The sequence below is a fragment of the Pogonomyrmex barbatus genome, unplaced genomic scaffold (genome assembly GCF_055798465.1).
Source record: "Pogonomyrmex barbatus isolate J1 unplaced genomic scaffold, ASM5579846v1 scaffold3, whole genome shotgun sequence".
Lineage (NCBI taxonomy): Eukaryota > Metazoa > Arthropoda > Insecta > Hymenoptera > Formicidae > Pogonomyrmex > Pogonomyrmex barbatus.
Window position 1 is genome coordinate 1,443,505 of NW_028297127.1, and position 25,859 is coordinate 1,469,363.

The 25,859-nt window shown below is 44.4% G+C and overlaps 1 protein-coding gene and 1 long non-coding RNA gene across 3 annotated transcripts in view; one reads left to right on the forward strand and one right to left on the reverse strand.

Moving 5' to 3' along the window:
• Positions 1–425: 425 nt before the first annotated feature.
• Positions 426–25,859, reverse strand: part of LOC105425124 (zinc finger protein castor homolog 1) — an 80,748-nt gene continuing 55,314 nt past the window's right edge. The window contains exons 7-11 of one of the 2 annotated variants that reach the window (XM_089080431.1): positions 9,411–9,989; positions 7,305–8,933; positions 6,835–6,933; positions 5,783–6,698; positions 426–5,715 (exon numbers count right to left, since the gene is read on the reverse strand). In XM_089080431.1, the coding sequence (XP_088936557.1) occupies positions 5,211–5,715; positions 5,783–6,698; positions 6,835–6,933; positions 7,305–8,933; positions 9,411–9,989 (3,728 nt within the window). In that variant the 3' untranslated portion in view covers positions 426–5,210. The remainder of the gene's footprint in view (positions 5,716–5,782; positions 6,699–6,834; positions 6,934–7,304; positions 8,934–9,410; positions 9,990–25,859) is intronic. The other variant, XM_089080432.1, reaches the window with a different exon arrangement.
• On the forward strand, positions 8,855–24,883 carry LOC148935910 (uncharacterized). Its single transcript, XR_016139992.1, has 2 exons — positions 8,855–8,994; positions 23,537–24,883. It is a non-coding gene; the product is annotated as an uncharacterized LOC148935910 (long non-coding RNA).

The following is a 25,859-nucleotide window of genomic DNA, read 5'->3' on the forward strand; positions in this document are numbered from 1 at the left end:
GGACAACATGCGCGCAATTTTTTGCCGCTGCGTATTATCTGCCAAAAATGCGCGCGAATTTTTACACAGTTTTATACAAGAGTATGGAGAAATTGCATCAGCAATTCGATCATCGTGTTTCGAGCGTTCTTTGGAAGACTAGGCGAATATTTAACGTCCGAATATGCAACGTCCGCGACGAAATAAGATTCTCGTTACCTCACGATAATGCTGAATATAAGAATCGAATCGAAGTGACAGGATTGATAAGTTTACGGAAAGACAGAATTATTTTCGTGCTAGCTAATTAATTAATTGAACCGATATTAATATCGTATAGGCTATTTTAAATGAAAAATGAAAGTAAAGCGACATATGATAAGAATCCGTAATAGGAGCAGATTGTAGGTAGTAACTCAGTGGAAACGCATATAAATATAAAGATATTTCAGTTGCTATAAATATTTTTAATTTTTACTTTTTGAAAGCAAAATCACAGCTACATACGATGTGGTTCCATAATCATTAATATAATAATAATAATAATATTAATAATAGGGCCCACACATCCGCCTTGCAGATTGAAAAGCTACAAAGTGGATCTGATAGGTAAAACTTCAAATAATAAAAATAATAATAATAATAATAATAATAATAATAATAATAGAGAATAATACATAAAATAATGGCCGCATGTTCGCCGTGTAAATTCGAAGGCTACAAGGCGAGCGTGGCGGACAAAATTAAACAGTAATAATAATAATAATAATCTAATAATAGATAAAATTATATAATAGTTTCTTCTCTTTTAGATCCATACAGTAGGTATTTTAGCACTAACGACCATGCGATAGAATCTCTCTAGCTTTTTTTTTTTATCGAATAATAATACACTCTACTGGTATACTCCTTCGCTTCGCTCCGTCTTACCTCCGTTTTTCGAATAATAACCTCGTTACTACATATGTATATCTCGTATATTATATAATAATATATATAATAATTTTTATAAATTTTATATATATTATATATATAATAAAGGTCCTCCATACTTATAAGGCAACCGTCATACATCGTTGTTAGCAATCTTATCTCTTTCTTCCTGTCACTCGACACATTTAATTCGGAATTCACCACTCGTTACAGTTACAGTTAAAGTAGGCGAATTATTCATTCTCATTCGAACTATTCCCAATAGTTTTCCTACTCGTTCTCTCTTTCTCTCTCCTTTTTTCTCACGCATCCCCGTCGGCTTTAAATACTAAATAAATATTATACAGATTTGTCTATCGACCACATGCTGAATCTTCCCCATAGTCCCGCGCAAGTGTCTCTCGACTTAACATAGTAAAAACAGTACTTCGACTTTTATAGCGTGGTTTTATGGCACTTGTTTAATGGCTGGACTCTAGCCTCTCCACGTTTCCCGATGCGAACGATATCTTCGGCTCTGAGAACGACCGTCTTCTTCTTTTTTTTTTTTTTTCCTTTTACTTCTACGGTTGGAATCCGCTTTAATATCGCCGATACGACATACGATACCGCGAGAGATCGACGAACTTCCTTCGTAACTTTTAATTAAATTGTCGCGTAAAGACGACGCACCGTCGACGTGGACAGGATCGATGACTATCGACTCGCTATGGAATGCTACTATTGTAATATTTCAGGAATACTATTGAAACATTGAGATCCTCGGTTTCACCTCCGAGGGGCTTAACCTGATCAGGTTGTAATCATTCCTCCTAAAGTTACTGTGCAATCAACTCGCTTGGCTATTTGTGTGTTTACAGTATGAAAAAAAGATAAAGTGAAAAATTGTAAGGATTAAATGTAACATTTTAAATACAAAACCTTTTTACTTGTTCATAAATTTGTTATTTATATCGTCGTTTTCTTCAAAATTTCAATACAATCTTTTAATGGCTATGAGTTATATAACGGATAAAACATGTCTAATTAAAATAAACAATTTTGTCATTTTGTTTCTCAAAATATTCATTCTGATACACAGCGTCATATATAATTATTTATCTCAGTTATTGCTATTACATAATGAATATTCCTCCGCAAAAACTCCGGACATATTTTCGACGACAAAGTACGTCTTTTCGTTACATTTATTTTTGATACGTGACATTTTTATTAGATTTAGCTTTTAAGAAATTACTTGTTACTTTTATCGGATTTGAACTCTGACAATGTATTTGTTTGTGGAAACGGTATCTTTTTACGATTTCGATTTTTTTTAATTCGGCTAATCAAAGTTCAATCTACGACATAAATTAAGACCACGAATTGCTATCATCATTTAAAACAAAAAAAAAAGAAAAAAAACAGAGACGATATCTTATTATTGAGAGCAGATACATTCAGGTTCATCACATTGTAAAATTTCTTCATGACAGATAAGTTGTTTTGCTACTGACGCAACATTGTAAAATTTTTTTACTTTTTGCCGAAAATATTAATTATACTATTCTTAAACAGGCGCTACGTTAACGTTATTATTGGGTACATTTCTAAAAGTCTTTTACAAAAATGTTCATATATCACTCTCTAAAATCGAATTTTGCATGTGAAAAATTAAGAAAGTTCTCGGCGATTTATACGTTGTATAAATAAAATAATTTTTTTTCCAAACAAATTGATATTTCATAAAAAATGTAAAAACGTTAGAAAATGGCCATTTAAATATCAGCGACTACACTGCGGTGTTTTCCTCTAGTTTGATACATCTTTAAGGCACTAATGTGTTCCAGTTACTATTAAAAATCTACGATCGTTTTTCGGTCAGTTGGAAAAGATAATTTAGAAAAGAATACAATTCAGGGACCACAGGATCATCGATGATCAATGATCCTATTAGAAGATTATCTTTAGTAAAATAAAAATTCAATCTTCGATTGATCCACCTATCTGAAGGTGATTAATTACAACTGTGATATTTTATTCCGAAATTCGATCATAGCTACAGGTAAGATGTAGATCTAACAGTGTAATCTGATCGCCGGTTCGGACCTGCTGCTACACCGAACAAATAACGTATCCGTTGTACATTAAACTGCTAAGGCACGGTCCTACACAAGTTCGGAAAAGATCCTAAAGGCACCCTAGCGCATTTCTCGCTGAGCAGTCGCGTAATATTTTCTGCATTCTACGTTTAATTATTCGCCGAGAAAATATGCGTAAGTCTCTGTTGGCCTCCGCGCAGGAATATACGCATTAAACTTTCCGGATATACCTTTCTTGTCATTCACCCGGCATTATTATTAGTCTGCGTGCAAACCGTATCTCGTCTTGAAGATAAAGTGCCGAACCCTCTAACGTAAAAAAAAAAAAAAAAAAAAAAAAATTTATTTTTTTTCTCGATCGCATCTAAAAGTGAGGAAGAGCGAAGATGTTCTTGATCCGATATAGGCGAGATTAGCGCGCGAGGGAATAATACTTATCGAATGAAAATGGAATCGTTGAGCGTGCTTTAGGAATAGAAGAAGCGAGAAACCTGTTCCTCCCATGAACGATTCATATCAATCACAATACATATACACTATACATACATATATTAAACAGCTTTGCTTTATGTCGGTCAGCGACCACTCTTTTTAGAATATATTTTCCTAGAATATATTTTTTTCTTTCCTCTCTTTTCTCTTTCGCACATATATAATTTCCGTCGCTTCAAATTTTTAATCTTTTCGTTCTCTAACTTGATCGTTCAACGACCATCACGCTGCTCTATTTCGTTCTTCATTTCTGCGCCTCGGCTCGCAGTCTTTCTAATTAACTCTCAATTTTCCAATACTGCTTGTTTTCACTTCAAAATTTATCGCGTACCCTCCAAGATATATAATCCAATTCGAAATATGCGTTATTTCCTTTCAATTTCACATATTGTGTGTTGCACTCATCGTTGCAACATATCGTCGTTGTTGCACAATTAACTCCCAATTATGCCGATCAATTAAATAAATAATTTGTTACTAATGGAAAAATCTGTATGGAGCAATTTGTTCTGGAAATTTTTACAACAAATATAAAAAGACGAGATTAAAAAGATAAGAGTACTCAACTCATTGTAACTAGTAATGAATCTTCTGATTATCAGTTGTGCAATTAACATGCTAATATCGCTGATATAATGCAATAATGCATTTTTCAACTTTGCCTGCGTCTAGACGATAGGAAAATATCTTTCCCTCACTTCTCCAGTACCAAAGCGAAAGATGCGATCGTTGCATTAATCCCCGCTGTTTTGCAATACATGAAAGATATTAATCGCGTCGCCGACTTGCTGTTTCACATTACCGTTTCTCTTCATTCTCTACAACATATTAAACTAATCTACGATCTAAAACGTCGTAAGGACTATTCACGCAGAGGGTACACAGGATGATACTAACAAAGGGGAAAATGTACAAGGTGTTCTTTTCTCTCCTATTAAATATTATAGTTTGTCTTTTTTTCATGCTAAAGCTACGTTATAGACTTGTCTTTATATTATTGTCTTAGTGCTACGCCAGATTCTTGTATCTCTCGTTCTCGTTTCCCGGTTCCCAAGATTCATGGTCCGGAAGAATTACATTTTCTGAGATTCGCGACTATCGTAAACCTCGTAATTCTCATTCCGTATCAATATTCCGTCTTGTTCACACCTGGAAGCGTTTCTAGAGTCTGCAAGGACTGTTTGACGATCGTTGCGATTCTTCGTCATCGATTTGTCTTTCATCGCTCAGACTCTAGGTACGAAGAGACCGAACTGCCTCGACATAGCCACAGATACCGGACGTATCTCTTCGATTCGAAGGTCTCAACCTAATAATATTCGTTCTGAAGATAAACGTTACTGACTAGCCCCCTACAGGTTGCCATTGATCATCCATACTATCCAGGAACGTTGCTCGATCGTTGAACGATCGAGACACTCGAGTGATCCTTCTGGGGAATGTCTATAGGGACTAAGAATTTGTCTTTTAGTGGGCTTCTCTTTTGGAATTTCGGCGGACGATCACTTCGACTTTTCTCTTACGCGGGACAATTATCGACGGTGGGCATCGAGTTGCGACGAAATCGTTGACTAGTCCCTACCGGTTCCACTCGATTTTTCACCTAGTCGGGAGGGAGGGGGGGGGGAAAGATGGCCGTACCATTCTCTAGGGAATGTCTACTAGGACCAAGGACAATGCTTTATTCGGCCGTCCTGCCACGTACAGAACTTTTATGGGAGATCGTTAAGTGTCCATGTGTCGATACTTATGCGCCGACATTTGCGCCAGACCCAACACCGCGTACTGACACTGCAAGCAGTGATAATGCGTCTGCTTGCCAGAATGTTGACACTGCACAGCTCCGCACGGTTGACTGGGCGTAAATTTCTGGAAACCCGCCGCCGCGATGCTGTCCAACTTGGCGTGCTGCCGCCGATGAGCCACTACCTTGTTCGTATCCGTGCAGACGAAGTCGCACTTCAAACAGTGAAAGTGCGATGCCTTGTTCTGCATCGATCCGAGGGACGATGTGTAGGCGCATTGAGCTCTGCCACACGGCACGTTGGCGCGATACTGTTGGAAATCACCTCCCATCAAGGTATCCAGCCGCTCATGCCTCGCGGTATGCTGAACGAAACGAGTTTTGTCGCAGAACGAGTAACCACAGTCTTGACGCATGCAGTGGAAGTGAGTTTGATGTTCTCTGTAGCCGCAATGAGGATACCTGCAGTCCTCATTGAACCTGAATCTGCAACAGCAAGTAAAGTAAAATTGAAGTTCGAGCCGCCGTACGTTTACGAAACGGCTGTACCAACCTGACATATCCCTCCGGTACAGGTTCGTCCTTCAGCATACGCATTGAATGATGAAGTCTCTGCTTCTTGGCTTCTGGCGAATTAGCATCCGGCGGAGAGAGAGATCTTTTGTTCAAATTAAGATTAGCTGCCAGCGAGGCTAGGGGATTCTCGTCTCTCGCGGGTGGAAGAAAATTGGTCGGCGGTAAGCCGGGCGCGAACATCAACCCGGGTCCACCGGCGTACATTCCACCGTGCTGAAGAAACGGCGGTAGGGCCTGATTCATCAGAGCAATCTGTTGATTCATCGCGGCCATCACGGCGGGACTTGGAAAGTGAAAGCCATGGCTAAGATCGAGCTCGAAGCTCGTCGGTATCGAAGGTTGTTGTACATTGCTAGGCTGAAGTGGCGGTTGCGTTAATTGGCCGTTTTCATGATTATCTATCACGGTATTATTGCCTTCGTCCCTACACGCCACATCCGATGGTTCCCGCTTAACGTTCGGCACATTTTGCACACCGATGTCGATGCTGCATCTAGGTTTTTCTAATTTAATGTCTTTCGGCTGAGACTGCTGGCCGAGGGTCTGTTGCATCTGCCGCTGCATTTGGTTCTGAAAGTTCTGAATGTTTTGAGCCATCTGGGCGTTCGGCGACATGAAGTCGTGCTTTTGCGACAGCTGCGCGATGTAATCGTGCTGCAGTTGATTGGGCGATGGGCTGACTATGTCATGTTGTTGCTGGCTGAGAATAGCGCCAGTTGAATGTTTCGCTATATGCGCGACCAGGCGATCCAATTCGGAAAAGGCTTGATTACATGCGTTGCAATGATAATGGTTCTTGCGTTTCAGCTTGCAGAATGGCCTGCTGCAGCTTTGTTCCGGTCCGTATAAAGTGTGCGGCGAGGTAGTGCTCATAGACGGCATCATCGGCGATTCTGCAATGCCAAAGGTTTCTTTTTTAATTCGAATCGTACGTCCACGAGCGCAAAAGATGTAGGAGAGAAACTAATTTACTGATACAAGAACACTCTTAAAAGCACAAAACTTGGTTTCGAAAAGAGATAGACGAACCTTGGTGCACGGAAGTTCGCATGGATAGCACGACGCCCGGAAGTGCGGGTTCGCTCGGCGGTCCGCTGACCGGATAATAGGTGCCAGCCGCCCTCACCACTAGCAACAATCAACCAAACAACCAACACTTCAAATATACCGCCCGCTATGAATACAACCACCATGTACATAGTATATACATCGAGAAAATAAAATGATAAAACAAAACAGTCTCATGAGACGGAACAAACAACGGGAGAATAGCGAAAAGTATTCTACTTCAATGACAAACGTAAAGTGTGATGACGTGTAAACTGATGCGCGACTACGTGCAGAAGAGCATGCATATGTACTTCAAATGGAAAGGGGAAAAAAATATTTCATGTGTTCTTAAAAAAAAAAAAAAAAAAAAAAAGATCACTGCCAAAAACGAAACTTGCCCAAGTCGACATTAGTGTGTACTGATTCGTGCCCTCTTTTCTCATACTTACCGGTAGTCTTGCCACTGTCGGGACTCGCGAGCTCGGGTTCCTTGTCTTCGATTATCGATCTTTCCTGATCAGGCGCTATCAGATTTTCATCGGGTTTCTCGATCAGTTCGGCGGGATTTTTCACCTGGATCCTAGGTTTCGTTTCCTGGATCAAGGATTGAGGTTGCGTTTGACATTCCTGATTATTCGACTCCTGACCACAGGACTCAACGTGACCGGAAGCGTGCTGTTTCTCGTGTAACGCCATTGTCGAGTATCTAACGAATGAATATCCGCAGTTCGGTCTGGTACAATGGAAATGTCGATTAATGCGATTGCTGTGACATCCAGCCAGTCGACAGTCGACCATCTTGTCGTAGAAGGCGAAGCCCGGCGGTATGTCGACGTTATCGTGGAAATCCTTACTGTGCATGAGCAATTGGTCTGGCCGATCGGTGGAGAAATGGCATCGCAGTTGCGAGCAATGATGATGCCTGGTTGATCTAAGCACGCAGGCCGTGTCCGGACATCCGTCCGAGTTGTACGTGGCGAATCCCTCGGGTTCGCCCAAACTGTTCGAGGGTGATACGCTACCCTCTCGATCTTCCGATAACATATTCGACATTAAATTAGACGTCTGCGGTTTGGGAAGCTTGAAACTCGTAAAGATCGCCTGCGGCGAATCGTGGGTGTGTGTCGCGGGGTCGCCACCCGACCAGATTTCTATCACGCGATTTTTAGGCGGTCTACCGCGCTTCCGCCTGAACATCGCGTCGATATTCGTCAGATGGGTCAAGGTGACGTCGGGGGAGAGGGCGTGCGAGGAGCAAGAGAGGTTCAATTGTCGGCTGTACTCGTGTATCTTGTAATGCTGCAATCTGCGAAACGGTTTGTCGGTGGAGAGTATCACCTCTCGGCAGTTCTCCCAATTGCAATGATAATGCTTCTCCTTATCCGCGTACGGGCAACTGTCGTCGCAGCCGCCCTCCTCGAAGAAGGCGTCCGTTATGCGTTCCTGAGTTTCGTGTTCCTTCAGATGTTCTCTGACCTCACGGGGATCCTTCAGGGACGCTCCGCAGCGGTCTAATCCGCAGTGATGGTGCTCTCTGCCCGCGTTACAAGCGCACTCCGAAGTGGCTGGCACCAGATATGCCAATTCAGCGGAGGTGAGAGACTGCTGATGTTGCGGCTGATCGAGATTAACGGAACTTCCGCTCGCCATAGTCGTGGTCGGAGCGGTAAGATCCATAGCGAGGTCGCTCGCGCTTTGGAAAGAGTCCTCCAGAGAATAATACGACGGGGAACCCCTACCCTCGTTAGAGCTCTCGCCATTCAGACTTAGGGATAAGCTTTGAGCGCTCAATTCGTCCGGCGCCCATGATCCGGGTGGACGAATACCGCCCACGGCGCTGACTTGTTTGTACTTTCGATAAGCCAATTCTGACTCGTGGCGCTCGTGTTTCCGCTTGTGCGAAAAGAGCTGACCAGAAGAATGTAAGACGTAGCTGCAGTGCGGTCGTATACAGTGAATGTGGTTGCAGACCCGAGAGAAGCGGCACTGATCGAAGGGACAGGCCTCCGACTTCATGAACTTCTTGAAACCATCGCGCGACAGTTGTTCATCCTTGATGTGATAAGATTTGTGCTTGTCTAAAAAGAAAGAACAAAAATAGCTTGTAGATCAAACCATGGAGGCCTCAAAACACAAGTGGTATAGTAAGATACGTTAAAGCTCGGTTCTCTCGCAACCAATTAGCTCTAGTGATCTGATGATTTCCGACAGCTAGCACAATGTACCATTATTTCAAAAATTATTTTACACTTTTACGTGATTTATTGGATAGATATTTTACTTTCTAGTAGGTTTTTTACAAATTTTAAGAATATGAAAATATCATGTTTTTAAGGGAAAAGTAAAGCTATACGACGCAAGAAACTTTTTACATTTCATTTCTCGCCTCTGACGTCAGTAATTCAATGAGAAGCTGAAGCCTTTAGTAAAAATTTATCGATAAAATTTTTTCTCGCGTAAAAATTAAATTTGAAGTATTTAACATGCCAAGTTTTTAGCGAAAGGACGGATAGTCTGGAGCGCGGGCGAGCATTAACGCGCAGAACATTCCTTACCCATATCGGCCTTATTCTTGAACGTGAACCGACATCCGGCGCGACGACAGTGAAAGTGCGTGGTCCGTTGTCCAACGAACGGACAATGGTCAGTCGCGCAACTCTCGGTGGCCCGAAATCGCTGGAAGCCCTCTTGTATGATGGCGGAGTCCTTGCGATGGTAATTCGCGTGCATCTGCACGTCCGATGTCGATATGTACACTTTGTCGCAATTTTCGTGGATGCAATGATAGTGGGTCTGCTTTCTATTGTGCGGGCAGGCCCGACCGGGGTGCTTTTCCGAGCAATCGTCCGTCGGCGAGTACCTCATAAAGCCGTGCTGCAAGGACTCGTCCCTCTTCTTGTGCCATTTGAAGTGCCTGATCATTTCCTCCTTCTTCACAAATACCCTCCCGCTACAATCCAGACAATGGAAGTGCTCCCTGCAGCCCAATTCCTTGCAATACGTGCTGCCGCATTCTTGACTGGACGTATATCTCCTTACGTATCGGGAATAATCGATGATCGGCTGGGACACCGACGTCTTGGAACCGCTCATCAAAGAATCCGCTATCGGAGACATACTCTGCCTGAGCAACGCTATGACAAACGAGGAAGAACGTTATTTATTAAATCGAATCGGTTATTGCAGCGTTCAAAAAAAAAAAAAAAAAAAAAAAAGATGTTCCTTCATTAAAGATAAAAAAAAATTGTTAAATCAAATAAAAAAACAAATTAAAAAAAAAAAATCAAAACAGCAATTATCTATTTCTATTCTGACGAAAATATTTTGTGCTGAAATTCTTTTTCAATTGACCTCATTTCATGATTATTTCAAAATTTTTTAACAATATTAAATTTCAAAAACTTTTTAACCGTATACATTATCTTTCCTTATATTCCACAATATTACGTTAAATTTTATAGGGACAAGATTAAGATTCATTTAGAAATAATTTAGTAACTTTCAACAACTTTTATTTCAGTTTTCATCAAATTGTATAGTATATTATCATCTGTCTATCTGTCCGTTTATAAAATTCTATATATAATATTAAGAAATATAAATTAAAAATGTTATTGAAATTGTTTGAATTTATTTTACATCATAAAATTGATTGAAAAAACTATGTGTATTAATGGAATAACAATGAAGTCGAATGAGAGAGAATTTCAATAAAATATTACTTTAGCAGAGTATTTAATCTAAAAAACGAATGTTACGTTGACATAACTTTGATGTAAAGCAAAAATACATGAAATATTTGCCCGAAAGATAGATCTAAAAATTACATCAAATATCAGATTTAAAAAGTAAAAGATTATATAAATGGATTATAAATCCACTTATCGATATACAGTACTGGACATACGGCATAAAATTTCTTTAATCTTTCGTTTTGACGTCTAGTTAGAAAGAAGTAAATATATATGGGTATGGATCTCTCTTTCTACTACTCTCTTGGTAAATTGATTGAATTTTATCTAACGAAAGAAGAAACAATGTATTTGAACGTATTGTCGTGTAAACCGCCTAGTAGAAATCTACGGTGGGGAATTTCCGTCTTCGTCGCGACTTCTCGTGCGAGCCAGACGGGCCGTATCCGTCGATACCAGCTGGCGCGTTGGTACATGTCCCTCCACAGGCAACTGTCTCGTTTTATCGACCGCGTAGGTTTCCGCGGGTGATCCGCCGGTCTCCGCCATTCTAGACAATACGGTTCGCGCTCACGTCGCCAGAGGAGACGCGCATACCGGAACCTGACTTCTGATACACATACCGCGAGTTATGAGCGCAGCCGTTCGTCGACCTATGGCACTCTCCCGAATGGCACGACCGAAAACTGGTTGGTCCGATGTTGGCGCGCACGGGCACGCTGCGAAATACGAGAGAGAGAGAAAGAGAGGGGGAGAGGGGAGAGAGGCGAAAAAAGAGAGCGCGGGAGAGGAAAGAATGGTTGGCGTAAAAAAAAAAAAAAAAAAAAAAAACTATCAGGCCGATCGCAATACGCGTATGCAAAAAGCGCGGCCTGGCCGCGGGCGAGACGGAGGCGCGTAAGCATTTACCTCAACGGGCGCGTTCATAGGCTCTCCTAAAAGGCTCGAAACGGCCGCTGCACGCAAGAAAATATATTGAGCGCGAGACGCAATTCGGTTGACCAATCCTCGCTCGCGATAATTATCTCCCGGAGGTAATGCGCACAACACGAGGGAGAGAGATGGAAATAAACCGCGCGCACACACCACGTTCCTTCTCTCCCTCCCCCCCCGCCCTTTTCTTTCCCCTTTTTTTGCCTAAACGAATAATTCTATAGTTAAGGCACTCTCGGTTTAAAGCGGTCGCATTTGCATTTCTTGCCGAGATGTGTTTAAATTTTATTATTCGCCGGCACGTCTCGAATGAGCGCCAAACCTTTCTCTCTCGCGAGCGCATCGTGCCCTTTTCCCGGGCATTAAATCGATATATCACGCACCGAAGAAATCTATCAAATCTATGAAATCGGGCAGATTCGAATGACCTGTAAAAAAAAAAAAAAAAAAAAATACCGATATATAATGATCAGGCCATATCGAGACATCGCGATTATTTTTTATTAATTTATCGGATATGCAGAGCCGATCGCGGTGACAAATGACGTGTCACCCTGAACCCGAGTGTCTCCCGTTCTCGAGTGTTCTAATCCCGCAGCATCTATCACATCCGCCATCCATGCGCGTTTGGTGCACCCTACCAGGTCGATTCTCAGAAATTCCTACTTGCTCTGACTGCGGGGCTGTGCGCGCGTTTGAATGCCCGCGCGCGCGCGCGTGTTCAGGAACGAGTTTAAAAATTGTCGAATATTTCTCGTGGCTCGCGGGGACTCCCCTCCCTTCCCACCCCGTTCCTCCTGCCGTCACAAGCGGAGGGAACGCGCGTACATTGGCCGCTCGTGCGTTTCTGCGAGAGCGCATATACGCGCCTCGGCTACAAAAGGAGAAAGAAAGGTTTGGCAGAAAGAGAGAAAGAGAAAGCGAAGAAAGAGGGACGAATGTTGCGAGAGAGGGAAAAGAGTGTGGCGAGAGGGGGGAGAATCCGGCGCGCATTATTCTCCCGCGTTATAACGGAGAAATGTAGACCTATATCTCCGCGGACAGAGGCAGCCGCGAATCCTTTACCTTGCATTTTTTTTTTCATCTCTCTTACACCGAGGGGCCCCGAAAGTCGTTCTCACGTGGGCGATCGCTCGCTCGGATCACTCGCTTCGGAAAAATCGAGTAAATAAAATCCGGGGCGATTTAATAATAAAGCGCCACCGGTGCCACCGGATATGCTTTCGCGTTACGCGTCGTTGCGTAACATTCGGTTACGGTGATTAGCTTATCCTCTGGCTCTCGGTAATTACGCAATGCAGCTGCGTATTCCCGATCGTCGCGGATCTCGCGCAGCCGCCACTCATTAAAGGCACCTTTGGCTTTTCACGCCGCGGAAGAAACTATTGTTTGCACAAATTTATAATCCGCGTTGGCCGCCACGTCGACGCGCTGCACGTTGTTTGTCGGATCGAAGCTTCAAGTACGTAATCGAGAAGTGCTCCTCCTCCGGGCCAAGGCCTACGTACATTCGACGTGTCATCGTAATCGAAAATAAATATTAAACAGCCGGAGCTCGTCCCCGCGGAACAACGCCGTGCCACGCGGCTTTGGCCAATTCCTTCTCCGTATCCAAGAATGTCAAACATTTCGACGCCTAATTATGCAAACCGGGAAGCGTGCCAAAATCGTGATGGCACGTAAGTGAAACGCACTTTGCGGCCTTGAAACACCTCGAACGGAAAAAAAGACTGGTCGATTTGCAGCTTCGATTGCAAAACAAATGATGTCACTCAAAGTGAAACACTTGACATTATTAGAGAAGAGAGAAACGTCATCGTTCCATCGAATTACTAGCTTTCATTAACATCCAATTAATTTTTGCTTGATAAAACAAACTAGATTTAATTAATCCTAATTACGCGATTAAAGTTTGAATGGCGCTTCGAGACCACTGTGAATTACGGTACGAGCGGTTCAGATTCTAGAGAATTAGAAAATCAGATTTTGATTGTGAAAGCCCACTTGATTATCGCGTTGCAAAAAAAAAAAAATGACGATCTGACCGACCCTCTTTCACAAGGGAAGGGGAATACCACCCACGCGGGGGCCCCAAACGTAGTGGCACCAAACGGGAGAATATGCGCGACGTGACGGGGCTTAAAGAGCAAATCTTAAAAAATATGTGAAACCCCCGGGACGACACGTAAGTCGGGGCTCCCTTCCCCCGGACGTGGCTTTGAGCTCGAACCCTTTTATACCAGTAGTTCTTAAAGCTGCTCTCAGAAAGTGGGGAGTCGGGAGCCCCCGATGCCGAGCCGCGGAGAGACGGAAGCGGGACGAGACCGAGTGCGCGGAGAGAGGCGCGGCGGGGAGGGAGTTTAAAATTTTCAAAAAGGCCCGAACCTGAAAAGACCCCGTATTTCAGGGACGCCGGGGGCTTTCCTTTTTTTATCATTTAATCCGTGGACCGAGCGAATAACCCTTTATACGAGTCGTCGTCGAGGTACCATGCCGCTGCCTTCGTCGCGCGCTCACGTGTATCATTCCCTCTCTCTTTCTCTCTCCTCCTCTGTGTGATCTACACACGTGTGCTCGCGCGTACGTTTACACGCGTGTACGGAGGGGTTAACGCAACCACCACGAAAGTGCGTGTTTGGATAATGCGTGGAGTGCCCGCTGCGCTCGCCGATTCGTCGTCTTAGCTTACGGCGACCCCCATTGAACGCTTTTTCTTCTCGAGAGGCTCTAAATACTGGTGAAAAAAGAAATACGTGAACCGGCACGAGGTACGGGCCTGCTCCCTCTCGTCTCTCTCTTTCCTCTGCTCCTCCCCCCCCCCCCCCGGTTAGATCCCGCAACCCTTCCTCGATGGTCCTCGTGGCGACATTGTTTCCGGAAAAATGGCTTCGCGAATGGTACCGCCGGCCAGATGTGATTTAATAACTCGGAATCAACTCGTTGGAGCACTCAATATCGATTCGCAGCACTTCCACCGTATGGCAAGCGCGAACAAAGGCTAATTTTCTTATCTTTATTTTGTTTCCAGCGCGCGCGCGCGCGCGCGCCGCTTTGAACGAAATAATGAAATATACGTTTGACGAAATTACGATCGACAGGCACGTTCGAGACAGTTTTGCATTTGAATTCGTAATATCTTTATCGTATCTTTAACGTACATCGGAAACACGTCAAGATATTCAGTAATAGATAATTCAGTAATAGATAATAGAACTGAACGCGTCAATATGGATCGTTTGTATTAATAAAAGTCGCCCGACGACTATCGTGACTGATGGATTTCCAACGTCTATCCGAATGCAAGCCGAGAGTACGTCGGCGCCAGCATCAGCTGGGGACTCGTACAAAGGGAGAATACACACGAAGTGAAAGAGTGGGCGATAAGGGGAGGGGGGGAGGGGCCGGACGGAGGGGGGGGGGGGCGAAGCGGAGAGGCAGAGAAAGTGAGCGAAAAGGGAGAGAAAGGGAGAGAGCGACACTGAACTATTCTAAGATCGGCGAGAGTGTCGCGGACTTATTGTCTCTCCGCGACAACGCGGCGGTGTTATTTCTGTCAAAATTACGTTATGCTCCGCTGTTCTCCTGTTCCGTCCGTCCCGCTAGCCGCCCGTTTAGCACCTTTTCCTTTCCACGCAGCCTGTCCCTCTCATCTCTTCTCGCTCGATCCGTCGCGCTCTCATCTCCCTTTTTTACTCTTCTTTTCTTCTGCTGCTTGCGTTTTCTCGAAGCAATAATCATGCCGGATACCGGAGCGAACGTTATTACGCAATATTGCACAATAATTGAGAGCGACGAGAATGAATACCGTAATTTCATCAAAGAGCGGAGTTTGTAGCTTTTTGTTCATTTCGTTTTGTCGAACAAACTGTCGAGGAAGTGCTATTCATTTGCCGATCTTCGATTTGCGCGATAAAACATCTAACGCGTAAAAAAAAGATTCATTCTTTAAATACTAGCAACTCTTAATCGGTCGACTAATCATCGCCGAACTCTAAGCTCTCAAAGTGCCTCAAAATATGTCTTTAATTCAAAATGCATCTCTGGAACAATTGGCGGCACAAAGAGACTGCCATTTAGCAATCTTCTCGTGACGTCTCCGCGTTTCTTCTGGAAATCCAGTCTTTTCTTATTGTCCGACTCGACCCGCAGAATCATTCGGGACGAGAATAAACGTCATTATAGCCGTCATTATTCTCCCATTCGTGGCGAACGAGTTCATTATAATTAGTCCGCCCTCTTTACCGGAGGGGAGGTAGCGCGAGGTGACGATCGACGGGGTGGAGAAAAGGACGGGTTCGTCGTCGACCCTCCGAATCGCTGTTTTGGCTTCGTCCGACGCTTCCATATTCGCAAAAGGACAGATTCTTCGTAGATTGCTCGTCGTAAGCAATTAATTTTAACGTTGAATAATTTTACGACATCGTTCTTCTCTCGCGAAAAACAATTTTTTTCGTCCGCAAAAGTATCACTTCCTTTAATTTTACTTTTTTAATTAAATTTTAACGACGAGACATAAAAATTGCAGCCGAGCGAATGGTCTAAACCGCGTAATATAGCCACACGCGAGTTCTCAGAGAGATTTGATAATAGGATTTTTAATAATTAACATAACTGAAAGATTCGATCGCTCGCCGTACTCCCATTGTTTCCCCTTCGCTGCGCACATGCTTAATGCACCTTCTTTCATCCAATCAACGTCAGCGCAGTTAGCTTACGCAACTTGACGATCTCAACGTAACGGCTTTAAGAAACGGGTACACGTGTATTTCCTGTCGAAGAACCGAGCGTTAAACAGATGCTTGCAGATGCGAGCGCCGACGTGCTGATACCGCCTTAGGATTTGCAGTATGCGAGCGACAATTTTACGATTGGCGCCACGAGCACGCATTCCTCTCGCGACGGAACAACAAGTTTCATTTCGAGAAAATCAAAGAAGAAGTAAAAGATCCAACAAGATAAGATCAGAAAGAAGTGAAAGATCCAATTCCATATATAAATTTTTCTTGTCACAAAAATGGGCACTTTAAATTAAAACAAACTAAAAAATACGCCGCTTTGATCTCGTTTTTTGCCTCACGAAGGCGCATTTGTTAATTTCATGGCACTGATATCGCTTTACAGTAAATGAACGAAGGGGATTCGGTCTTTCTCTCTCTCTCTCTCTCTCTCTCTTTTTTTTTTTAATCCGGCTCGCCCTCGTCCCGCCGGACGCCGTCGCGTATAGATTTTTTCGGGGCAGTATTACATGCGTACTACTTAATACACCCTCTTATTCTCCTTTCCCTGTCTCTTTGACCCCCTCGTGCAACCCCTTCCTTTTTAGAAACGCCGCGAACCCTACGCGTCTGTACTTATGACGGGCGTGTTAAATTTAACGAGGGGACATGTTCCTGTGCCAAATATTCGGATACAATTTTTAAATTGAACGTATTTATAAATTCTCGTTTCGATACGAAATTATTTTAAAATAATTCCGTGGAGACTGTACCACGTAGTTTTGAATGTTCAATTATATTAAAAAATATTTTTTTCAAATTTCGACAGCATTTTTTACTTTCATCATTCCACGTTTTCCGCGACGGAAATCGTGGAATGATGAAAATAAAAAATGCTATTGAAATTATAAAAATTTATAAAAGTGAATCATTTTCTGATCACAAATATGTGTTTTTTATGTGGGTGCTTAAGAGTACGATGAGCAAATAATATTGATAATACGGACGTTTTCGTCTTGATCTCCGAGAGAGAGAGAGAGAGAGAGAGAGAGAGAGAGAGAGAGAGAGAGAGAGAGAGAAAGTGATCTCAAAGATGCGATCCGGTAAAATTGTACTCGGCACTTATCACCCTTCTTCCCGTTTTCACATCTAACCCCCCGGTTTTACACTAAACGCACTCCCTCGTAAGCCTTACTTATATAGGACGCGCAAAGTTTTTACGAGGGGAAACGCCGTGTGTAACATTAGGCCCGATATATATATAAGCGCGCGCAATCTACCCCCTCGCACGCACACGATTTCTCCGTCCATGGCCCCCCTTCCCAAAAAATAAACAGAAGCGAACCCTTTCTACAAATTCAAATAGCCGGAAGGGGAAACCGCCGTGCCGGCTTGTTCCTCGCGATCCTCTTTTTTACTCCTCTTTGTTCGACTTTCGAAAAACTTTCCGGTAAGCCCGACAAAATGCAGCTCGCCACGGATCGGCGATCCGCTGTCAAAACAAGAAATTCGATTCCCGTGATCAGGAGAGAGAGAGAGAGAGAGAAAAAAAAGGAGTCTCCCCCACTCGCGCGATAGATCTTCGTTCGGTGAATTTTTCCAGCGTGCGGGGCAACACCGAAGGGGTTGCAATGAAGAAATAAAGGGGTTCGACAACGGGGAAATCAACCGATGATAAAAGTCATGATGAAACATCGGAAACCGATTACCCTTATTGGTGGTATCGAATAAGGTCAGAGGGAGGCGATTTGTCGCAACTGTCGAACAGTTGCGAAAAACGTCAGAACGCCAGAATTGAATTATGACACATAATAAAAATAAATTATTTCAAGGTTATCGGTGTGTTAAAATACTAAAAATAAACTGGCGTAAACTGGCGTTTATCATAGCTAGTTTTATCAACGACGACTCAACCGCGGCTACAACCGGACAATTTACAGTTGGCGCCATTGATATTTTATTTATGGTTGTCCGATTAATAAAGTTCACGTCAGGCCGCTAATGATCAATGTAATATTGTGCTCTCCGCCTGCTGGTCATGTAATCTTCTGGTACCGCGCTGCGTAAGACCAGATTAGCGTTAATCGTTTCGTGTTAGCTTTCTAGAGAATTAAGTCCTCCTTTCACTCGTCCGACTTCGCCGATCCGAACCGGCGCTCGGATAGGTAAAACGACCACGCGCGTTCATCCGTCTTCATCTGTTTCGAATTTGAAGTAGCGGGCATGCGTGCGATAAACAAGAGCTGTATTACGCACGACGGCCAGCAGCGAGTCGATCACGACATGGCAGCGATGGTGGTGGTTAGGTTATCTGTCTGCATTAATAATGGCACGCCAATAAACAATTTCATTTCCGCGAGGAAAATTATGGGCGCGCGCGAGCGCAACGAGCTCTCGGCTTCATATTTCTCGCCCCGTGGGGTGGTTTTTTTTTTTTTTTGTTTCTCCCTCTTTCCTGAGTTGCCTCAGAAAAGCGCGTCCGAGCCACGGGCTCGGTGCGGCCGGCTCGTTAACGGAAATTTACGACAAACGAGGCACAACGAGCCTGCTCTATGCACACGATCATCGCGGACTCGAGCGGACGCGCGGAAGGAATCCTCGATGCGCGCGAGCGCCACGATTTTTCTCTTATCCGTCGCCGCGCTACGGAGCATTCCGAACTTTTACAAAGTACACCGCCGCGCACCAGCACCCGTGATTTACGAGATCGCGTATCCAATAAACTTTGAATATTCTCCGGGCGCGGTTATACGACTGTTGGCTTAACAAGGCTCGCGGAGCGCGGACGAGCGCGTAACGAGCACGGGCCACTATTTAAGCGTGCCACTATTTCCCATCAAACGCTTCGGACTGAAGAATCGTGAATTTCTCCTCTTGCTTTTCTTCCATTTCCATCTTCTTGCCAATTAATATCCGAGAGCAAATTTATTTTTGTTCCTCGTTTTATAAGACTCGTATAAAAATATATTCATATCGTTTAATAGAATAGTGTGAAAGTAGAAGAATATTCTGCGAAAATAAATTGCAGAGAACAGATTAATTATTGCTCTAAAAAAATTATTAACAATTCTTTATGTTTATATTTTAATATTACTAATAGCCCCTTTCTTCCGAGAAAAGCATCTTCAATCACGCTTCGAGCAACTGTACGTCGATTGGCTATTTTTCAACGCGAGTATTGGCAACCCGCTCGATTTCGAAAGATCGCAGAGTCGTCCACGGCAGGGTAATTAAATTTAGAATATTTTTTAAATTTCTCCGATTCCGCTTGCATGATTTGGCACGCGTCGCCCATCGTCTCCGCCTCGTCGCGCGGACAAGAGAAGAAAGAGAAAAACAGGCGAGAAACTCGACGAGTTTTTCGACGATCCTCTTGCATCCGAAAGTTTCGGCAGGACCGTAGTTGATAAACCATCGATGCGGAAATCTCATTAATAGAAGAAGAATGAAAACAAACATGACGCAAGAATAAATATAAATGGAAAATATAAAAAAATGCATTATTCATCGAATACGATAATGCAATGATAAATCCAATTTTAATTTCTAATATTGACTTTTTTTTCTGGATCTTCTGTATATAATACTTTAAGTAGATTTTCATAATAGTGCACATTTATTTACATATCGAAACAGTTGGTGCCGAAGTTTAGTTTAAGAGAGACTTATGGATTTATTCACCGACGAAACGGCAAGTGATGTATAAAAAAAAAAAAAAAAAAACTCATCTTCGTATTCAGTCCCTTTCACACACGGCCCTGACCCTCCGGGTCTCCCCGGCCGTTTTAGTTTGGCCTAGCGCTAAAACAATCAGCGACTTCGTGATCTTGGTCTCGACCCTCTTCGACCCTCTTTGGCCTTCTCTCTTCCTCTTATTTCTCTCTTTCTCTTCCTCTCTCTCTTTCTCACTCTCGGCGCTGTTTCTCTCTTCCCGGTCGTTTCCACCGTCGGTACTCGCACAGAGGCCGGCGATTCTCCTTTTTCTTGCTTTTCGCGTCAAGCGCGAAATAACAGACGGACGACCGATAGAGTCGGTGAGGCGCCGGGGGAGAGGGCGGAGGGGGGAGGGGGGAGAGGGAGGGGGAGGAGGGGGGCGACGAAGAAGGAAGAGAAGTCGAAGAGCTAACTCGAATTACTAAAACGCCGAAGAGGCGAACGAGCTCTCTGCCGCGAGAGGAGGCCGGCGAGACACGAGGGAGGAGAAAAGATCTATTTATTAACGACGAGCCCGTGACCGGAGAGTCTGCGGTTTTCTCAGTTCTCGGGGAAAAGCGGGCCGCGCATCGCACAGATCACGGGAGGGAGGGGGCGGGGGGGGGGGAGGGGAATTCGCAGAAGGACGGAAAGGTACAGCCAGCCGAGCGAGCGTTGAAAGAAGTGTCAAAGCGTCCGTCTGCTTTTTCAGCCGTCCCTGAGAAACAATCGTTTCCGATGCTTAGACTCGTCCCATTATAGCTTCCACTAAACATCGACATGCAATCAAGCGCATGACAGGACGAAAGAGAGAGAGAGAGAGAGAGAGAGAGAGAGAGAGAGAGAGAGAGAGAGAGAGAGAGAGAGAGAGAGGGGGGGGAAGAGGGAGAGAAAGAGAATATCGTCGAAAGAACGCGGAAAGGAACTTTGATCAACGTAATCACGGCGCACCGATCTCGGAAATGTGCCGTGGCCCGTAAATCATCCTCCGTACCGTCCACTTTGCGATCGAAAACGGGAAGAATTAATCGCGGACACGTTGACTATAATGTCTCATCACGTATAACGAACTTTGTACGGCCCATTACGAGTCGGGACTCCGACGAGGCACGCGGTGACGACGAAGAACGAGACTCAGTGACACGCGAAAACAGCAGAACACAGAAAAACGATGGAAACGCGAAATGCTCTCGCGAAGAGAAGAGTCGCCTCTTCCCTTCCCCCGGACGGAGGGAAGGGCGCGTTCCTCTCGATCCTCCTTTTCGTCTCCTCTCTTCTTTCGCGGGTGTTCCTCCCCGCGATGCCACCCCTCGCTCTCCCTCCCCGCGCCCGCGGCGGTGGCGAGGCGCTTCGTTTCGTGATTATATTCTCGAAATAGTCAACCGGATGCCGCGGCCGGCGATGCGCCCGCGGATATTCCGTATATTTCGGGAGACCCCTTTTTTTCGAGCGCGTGCAAGATACGAGGAACGGAAGACGCGGATATAATCTAAAAAATCCCGGATGGGATGGGTTCCGAAAGTTCTAGATAAGAGCGCGATCGAGTAGACACAGTAGAAAGACGGGAAAAAGACGTTTATTTATGTTAAATGCCAAAGAGAGAGATCCAAAGCGTGAAATCTGAAAACTGAAATTAACGTTTGAATTTCGAACGCAATATTTATTCCTGATTGATAGAAATGCGACGAGTAGCTCGAAACACGTCAATTCGCATTCGCGTTTCGGACATCGCCTACGATCGAGCTGCTCCAAAATTACGGCGGTTACGACGGGTGATTTGCACAGTCGGAAAGGCGCAAAACGCCGAAGCCGACACACTCGAGGAAAGGCACGGTAGAAAAAGATCCGGTCGCTTCGTCTCGCCGCGAGTGTGTGTCCGAGGGTGCTGACGAGCTGCCGTCGTCTCGTTCTCGGACGAGTGATTGATCAACGATCGGACCCGAGGGACACACCGTGTAATTTTCTCGGCGCGAGTCCACTTTCGAACTCGTCGGCGATGATTAAGAGTCATCCGTCGGCGATGTCTTCATTTCGCGGCGAACGCGGCGGTGAAGGGCTTCGCAGACCTATCGACGACGTTTAACTAGGGTGACGTTATACGTAGAAGACGTATCCACACCTCCGAGAGATTGATGGCCATAAACTGTTAGAGCCCGGATCGTTATCAATTCAAGCCTCGCTTCGAACAGATCGGCGAGTATCTCTTATTATTAGCGATTGACAGCGCGTTGATTGCGAGACACGTGTTATCTACCTTACGCTACTCCTTCTTTTTCTTTTTTCTTTCTTTTTTTTTTAAATTACAGCAATATTTAAGCTTTCCGCCACCAGATAAGAAGAATGTTGCGTATCTCACAGCGGTTGCGTTTCGAATTGAATTCTAATTTCGTGCGGACGATTCGATATAGCCGATATGAAAATATAGGCGTTGTTCTTGGCGATCGAAAAATCGCGAAATGACGGCCAAGAAAAAACGAGGACGTGAAGCGACGACAGCGGGAGGTGGGGGGAGGAGGGGGGGGGGGGGAAATCGAGGGAGAGACCGCCGTCCGATCGGGCAACGATGGATTCCTGAGTTTCGAGGACGGCATGCGATTGCCAATAGCTGTTTTCCCCGATACAAATCGATCGGGGCCAATCGCGCGGCCAACATCGCAGCGCAGATTAGTTTTCGTCCATTTCGCAATTTCTTCTTTTTTTTCTTCGAACCCAGCCATTTTTATCGTCGGCCGCTTCTAGCACCACCTTTTCACCCTTTTGAAATTGCACGCGGTACTATTTCTACGCGAAGAATTGAATTAATTAAGCGGGACACTATAATTAACGGTGCCAGGTCAAAATCGTGGCGGGAATGGCGGGATTAAAAATTTGCATAAAACTCTTTCGACATGTATTCCATAATGAGATAAATGACACGTTGTGCGAGGGTGATGAGCGAGACCTCTGGCGTGGACCATGATCCTCGGGATCATCCTCCCGTGCAAAAAACGAGCGTAAACGAGCGGAGATTCGAGAATCCTCCCGGGGGCCACCACCACTCCTCTCGGATCTTCTCCCTCTATTAATTAGCTCGCTGCAGCCTGCCTTCCCCTCCCCCTCCCCCTCCCCCTCCCTCCTCCCTCCCCGCTCCCCGTTAATTTACTTCACGAGTGTATTTTATTTTTCGCAAGGGTTCCTAAGCGCGTCCCGGTCTCCCTTCGGGGGTCTGGGATCCCGCTCTATTAATTAGCCGAGGCCCTTTTTTTCCCGCGCGCTAAGTTCGCAAGATCCGTCGAAATCCCGAACGGGGAAACCGATGGACGGAGAAGAAGGAGAAGAAGGGAACGTCCCTGGAATTTCAAGATCGGCAAAAAGGATGGCAGATATTAATACTACTCCCTTCCTCCCCCTCCCCCTCCCCCCCCCGGTGGAGGTTGATTGGACCTCTAAGTATTTCGCGTGATATTGGCGTAAACCTTGTTGGCACAGATTTTGGAATTAGCGTCCGTATATGTATAGTCTTAATGTCGTCATAATAATTAATAAATTATTATATATATATATATATATATATATATATATAATATTATTATACATATTATATAAATTTAATCTTAAATAATAATCGATCGAAATTATCTCTCGTTTTTTTCTTCGTTTGTTCTCGAGTATTTCACTGATGATTCCGAGGCACGTCCTTTTTGGAAAGTATCGAGAGAGTGCAATGCACATTTGCGGAAAAATGTCTTTCTTCTGCGGTACCGATAGTATCGAGACGACACGGTAAATGGTACGGAACGAAGGAAAAAGACGAAGGAAGATGGAATCGCCAACTCCGAGAGCTTCGAGGATCGAAGAAGGGACGAAGAAGGGTTCGGCGACATGGTGGTAGAGCGAAAAATGAGGGACGACATTCCGTCTGTGTACCGATGCATTTCGGTGACCGCCGCGGTGACATCCTTTTAATGCGACGATCGCGATTCCGCGAGAGGTAAGAGATTAATAAAAAGTTGAGGAACGATAAATTAGGCCGACGACGGGACGACGCGAGAAGACATCGCAGAAACTCGAAGGGAAGAGGGATAAGGATGAAGGGCCCCGTCGCTGTCACCAAGCCCCTTGGGTCCCGGTCTGGCGATATAATAAATTTCAAATATAAATAATAAAATTTCGTATCTCCTCCGTCTTTAAGGCGCTGCGGGTTTTTACGAGGCAGGGGATGACGACGGGGAGGAGACGATGATGACGGGCCGTTTCGCGAGAATGTCTGGGAACACGAGTGGACCACGAATTACGACGCGAGCATTGTTCGCGTCCGTGCCAATAAAATTAGCCATTGTCTGCGCGAGGTTTAGGTAAACCACGAGTAGCCACGTATTTTTATCGCCGTCGAGAAAATTGCAAACAATGAACTTGTCTTTATAGAAATTACGCGCATTACGTTTTTCAATAATCGGGCAAAGCGAAGTGTTAAAAGAGAATAACGGAACGGACGCGGGCTATAATTTACCTGTCAAATATTTATTTAGCGGTTAATTCGGTAAAGTTTCAACCCCTTTGGAGCGTGGCGGACGGCGCGTGTAAATCCGTTTAAAAAGTTTCGAATGAACCGTGAAATTCGTTTTCTTCTCCATCTCCTTCGCTCTCTTTCACTGCGCATATCGCTTTTTAATGGTATTTCTTCAAGGCTAACAGTTGCTCGCCCGAGAAACGGACGTAGGAACAAAACAGCGATCGTCCGTCATCACAATCGCGTCGTTCAATTTCGGATAATGAAATCCGTTTCGCGAGTTTAAACACAAACGGGAATTAGCATGAAAATTGGTAGAATTGTACACAGATGAATAATCATTGTTCGAGCGCGAAACGACAAATCATATCACCCTATTCGAATTTTCCTGAATAATAAATGGATTTAATTACTCTTAAATATATAGATATATATAGATGTAAAATAATATAATAAATAAAATTTCATTTTATCCCATTTCTATAAAAAAAAAAAAAAAAAAACCATACATTATTTTTAAAAAAATTATTTCTGCGAAAAATAATTTTGCGAGATATTCTACGTCGAGCCTTGATAATTCCTAAATAGCCATAACTGCATAATGGCAATATCGGGAATGATGCGACAATCTTACGAACGCTGTACGCGCTCCCAACGATAATAATCCAATGTGCCTCTCGTAATTATCCAAATTGCTTTCCAAAAAGTATGTACGTGCGAAGGCAGTTAAAGGATTCTTTAATTTCCCACACACGTTGGAAACCAAAGTTCGCCGAGACTCGAACTCTTTGGTGCCTGAATTGTTGCACGTACGTGCAACTTGCGCGCAGGTAATCTAGTGGGGGCGGCAGATCGTTCTCTCGGGAAGAGGGACGGGGGGGGAGGGAGAGGGAGGGGGCGAGGAGATCGAGGGAGAGGGTAGAGGGTGGGAGAGGGAGAGAGGGGGAGAAAAAGCGAGGCCCTTGAGGGCCTCATAGCCGGCTCTATATGCAGAGAGCGGTGCACCAGTTATTTATCGTAGCTCCCGTTTATGCTTTATTTGTTATTTGCTCTCGCTTGCCCGACCGCCTGCCCGGACTGGCAACCCATGCGAACGGGCGTATATATCCACATAGAAAACACCTACTCTATTCGTCTTTCGAACTCGCGACTCCAGCGAGCCCGTTAATGAGCCCGTTTCGTACAATTAGACGTGTTAAGTCGTCCAAATAACAATTCCTCGCTCGATCCTGTCGAGGAAAAATGCTAATTCCAACAATTCATCCCGTCCCGCAGGACGAAAACTTCGTTTCGTTATGACTTAATTACCCGATGCGACATATACGCACACGTTGTTGTGTACTATGTATACGCAAGAAGCCGATAATTACAATCAGCGAAAATTATTAAGATATATTTACGGTTTTTCCTTTTCTAAGTTATTAACGCTGGCGTTTTTCGAAGATCGCAACGATCAATTAATTAGCGGTTTCTCTTTGCGAA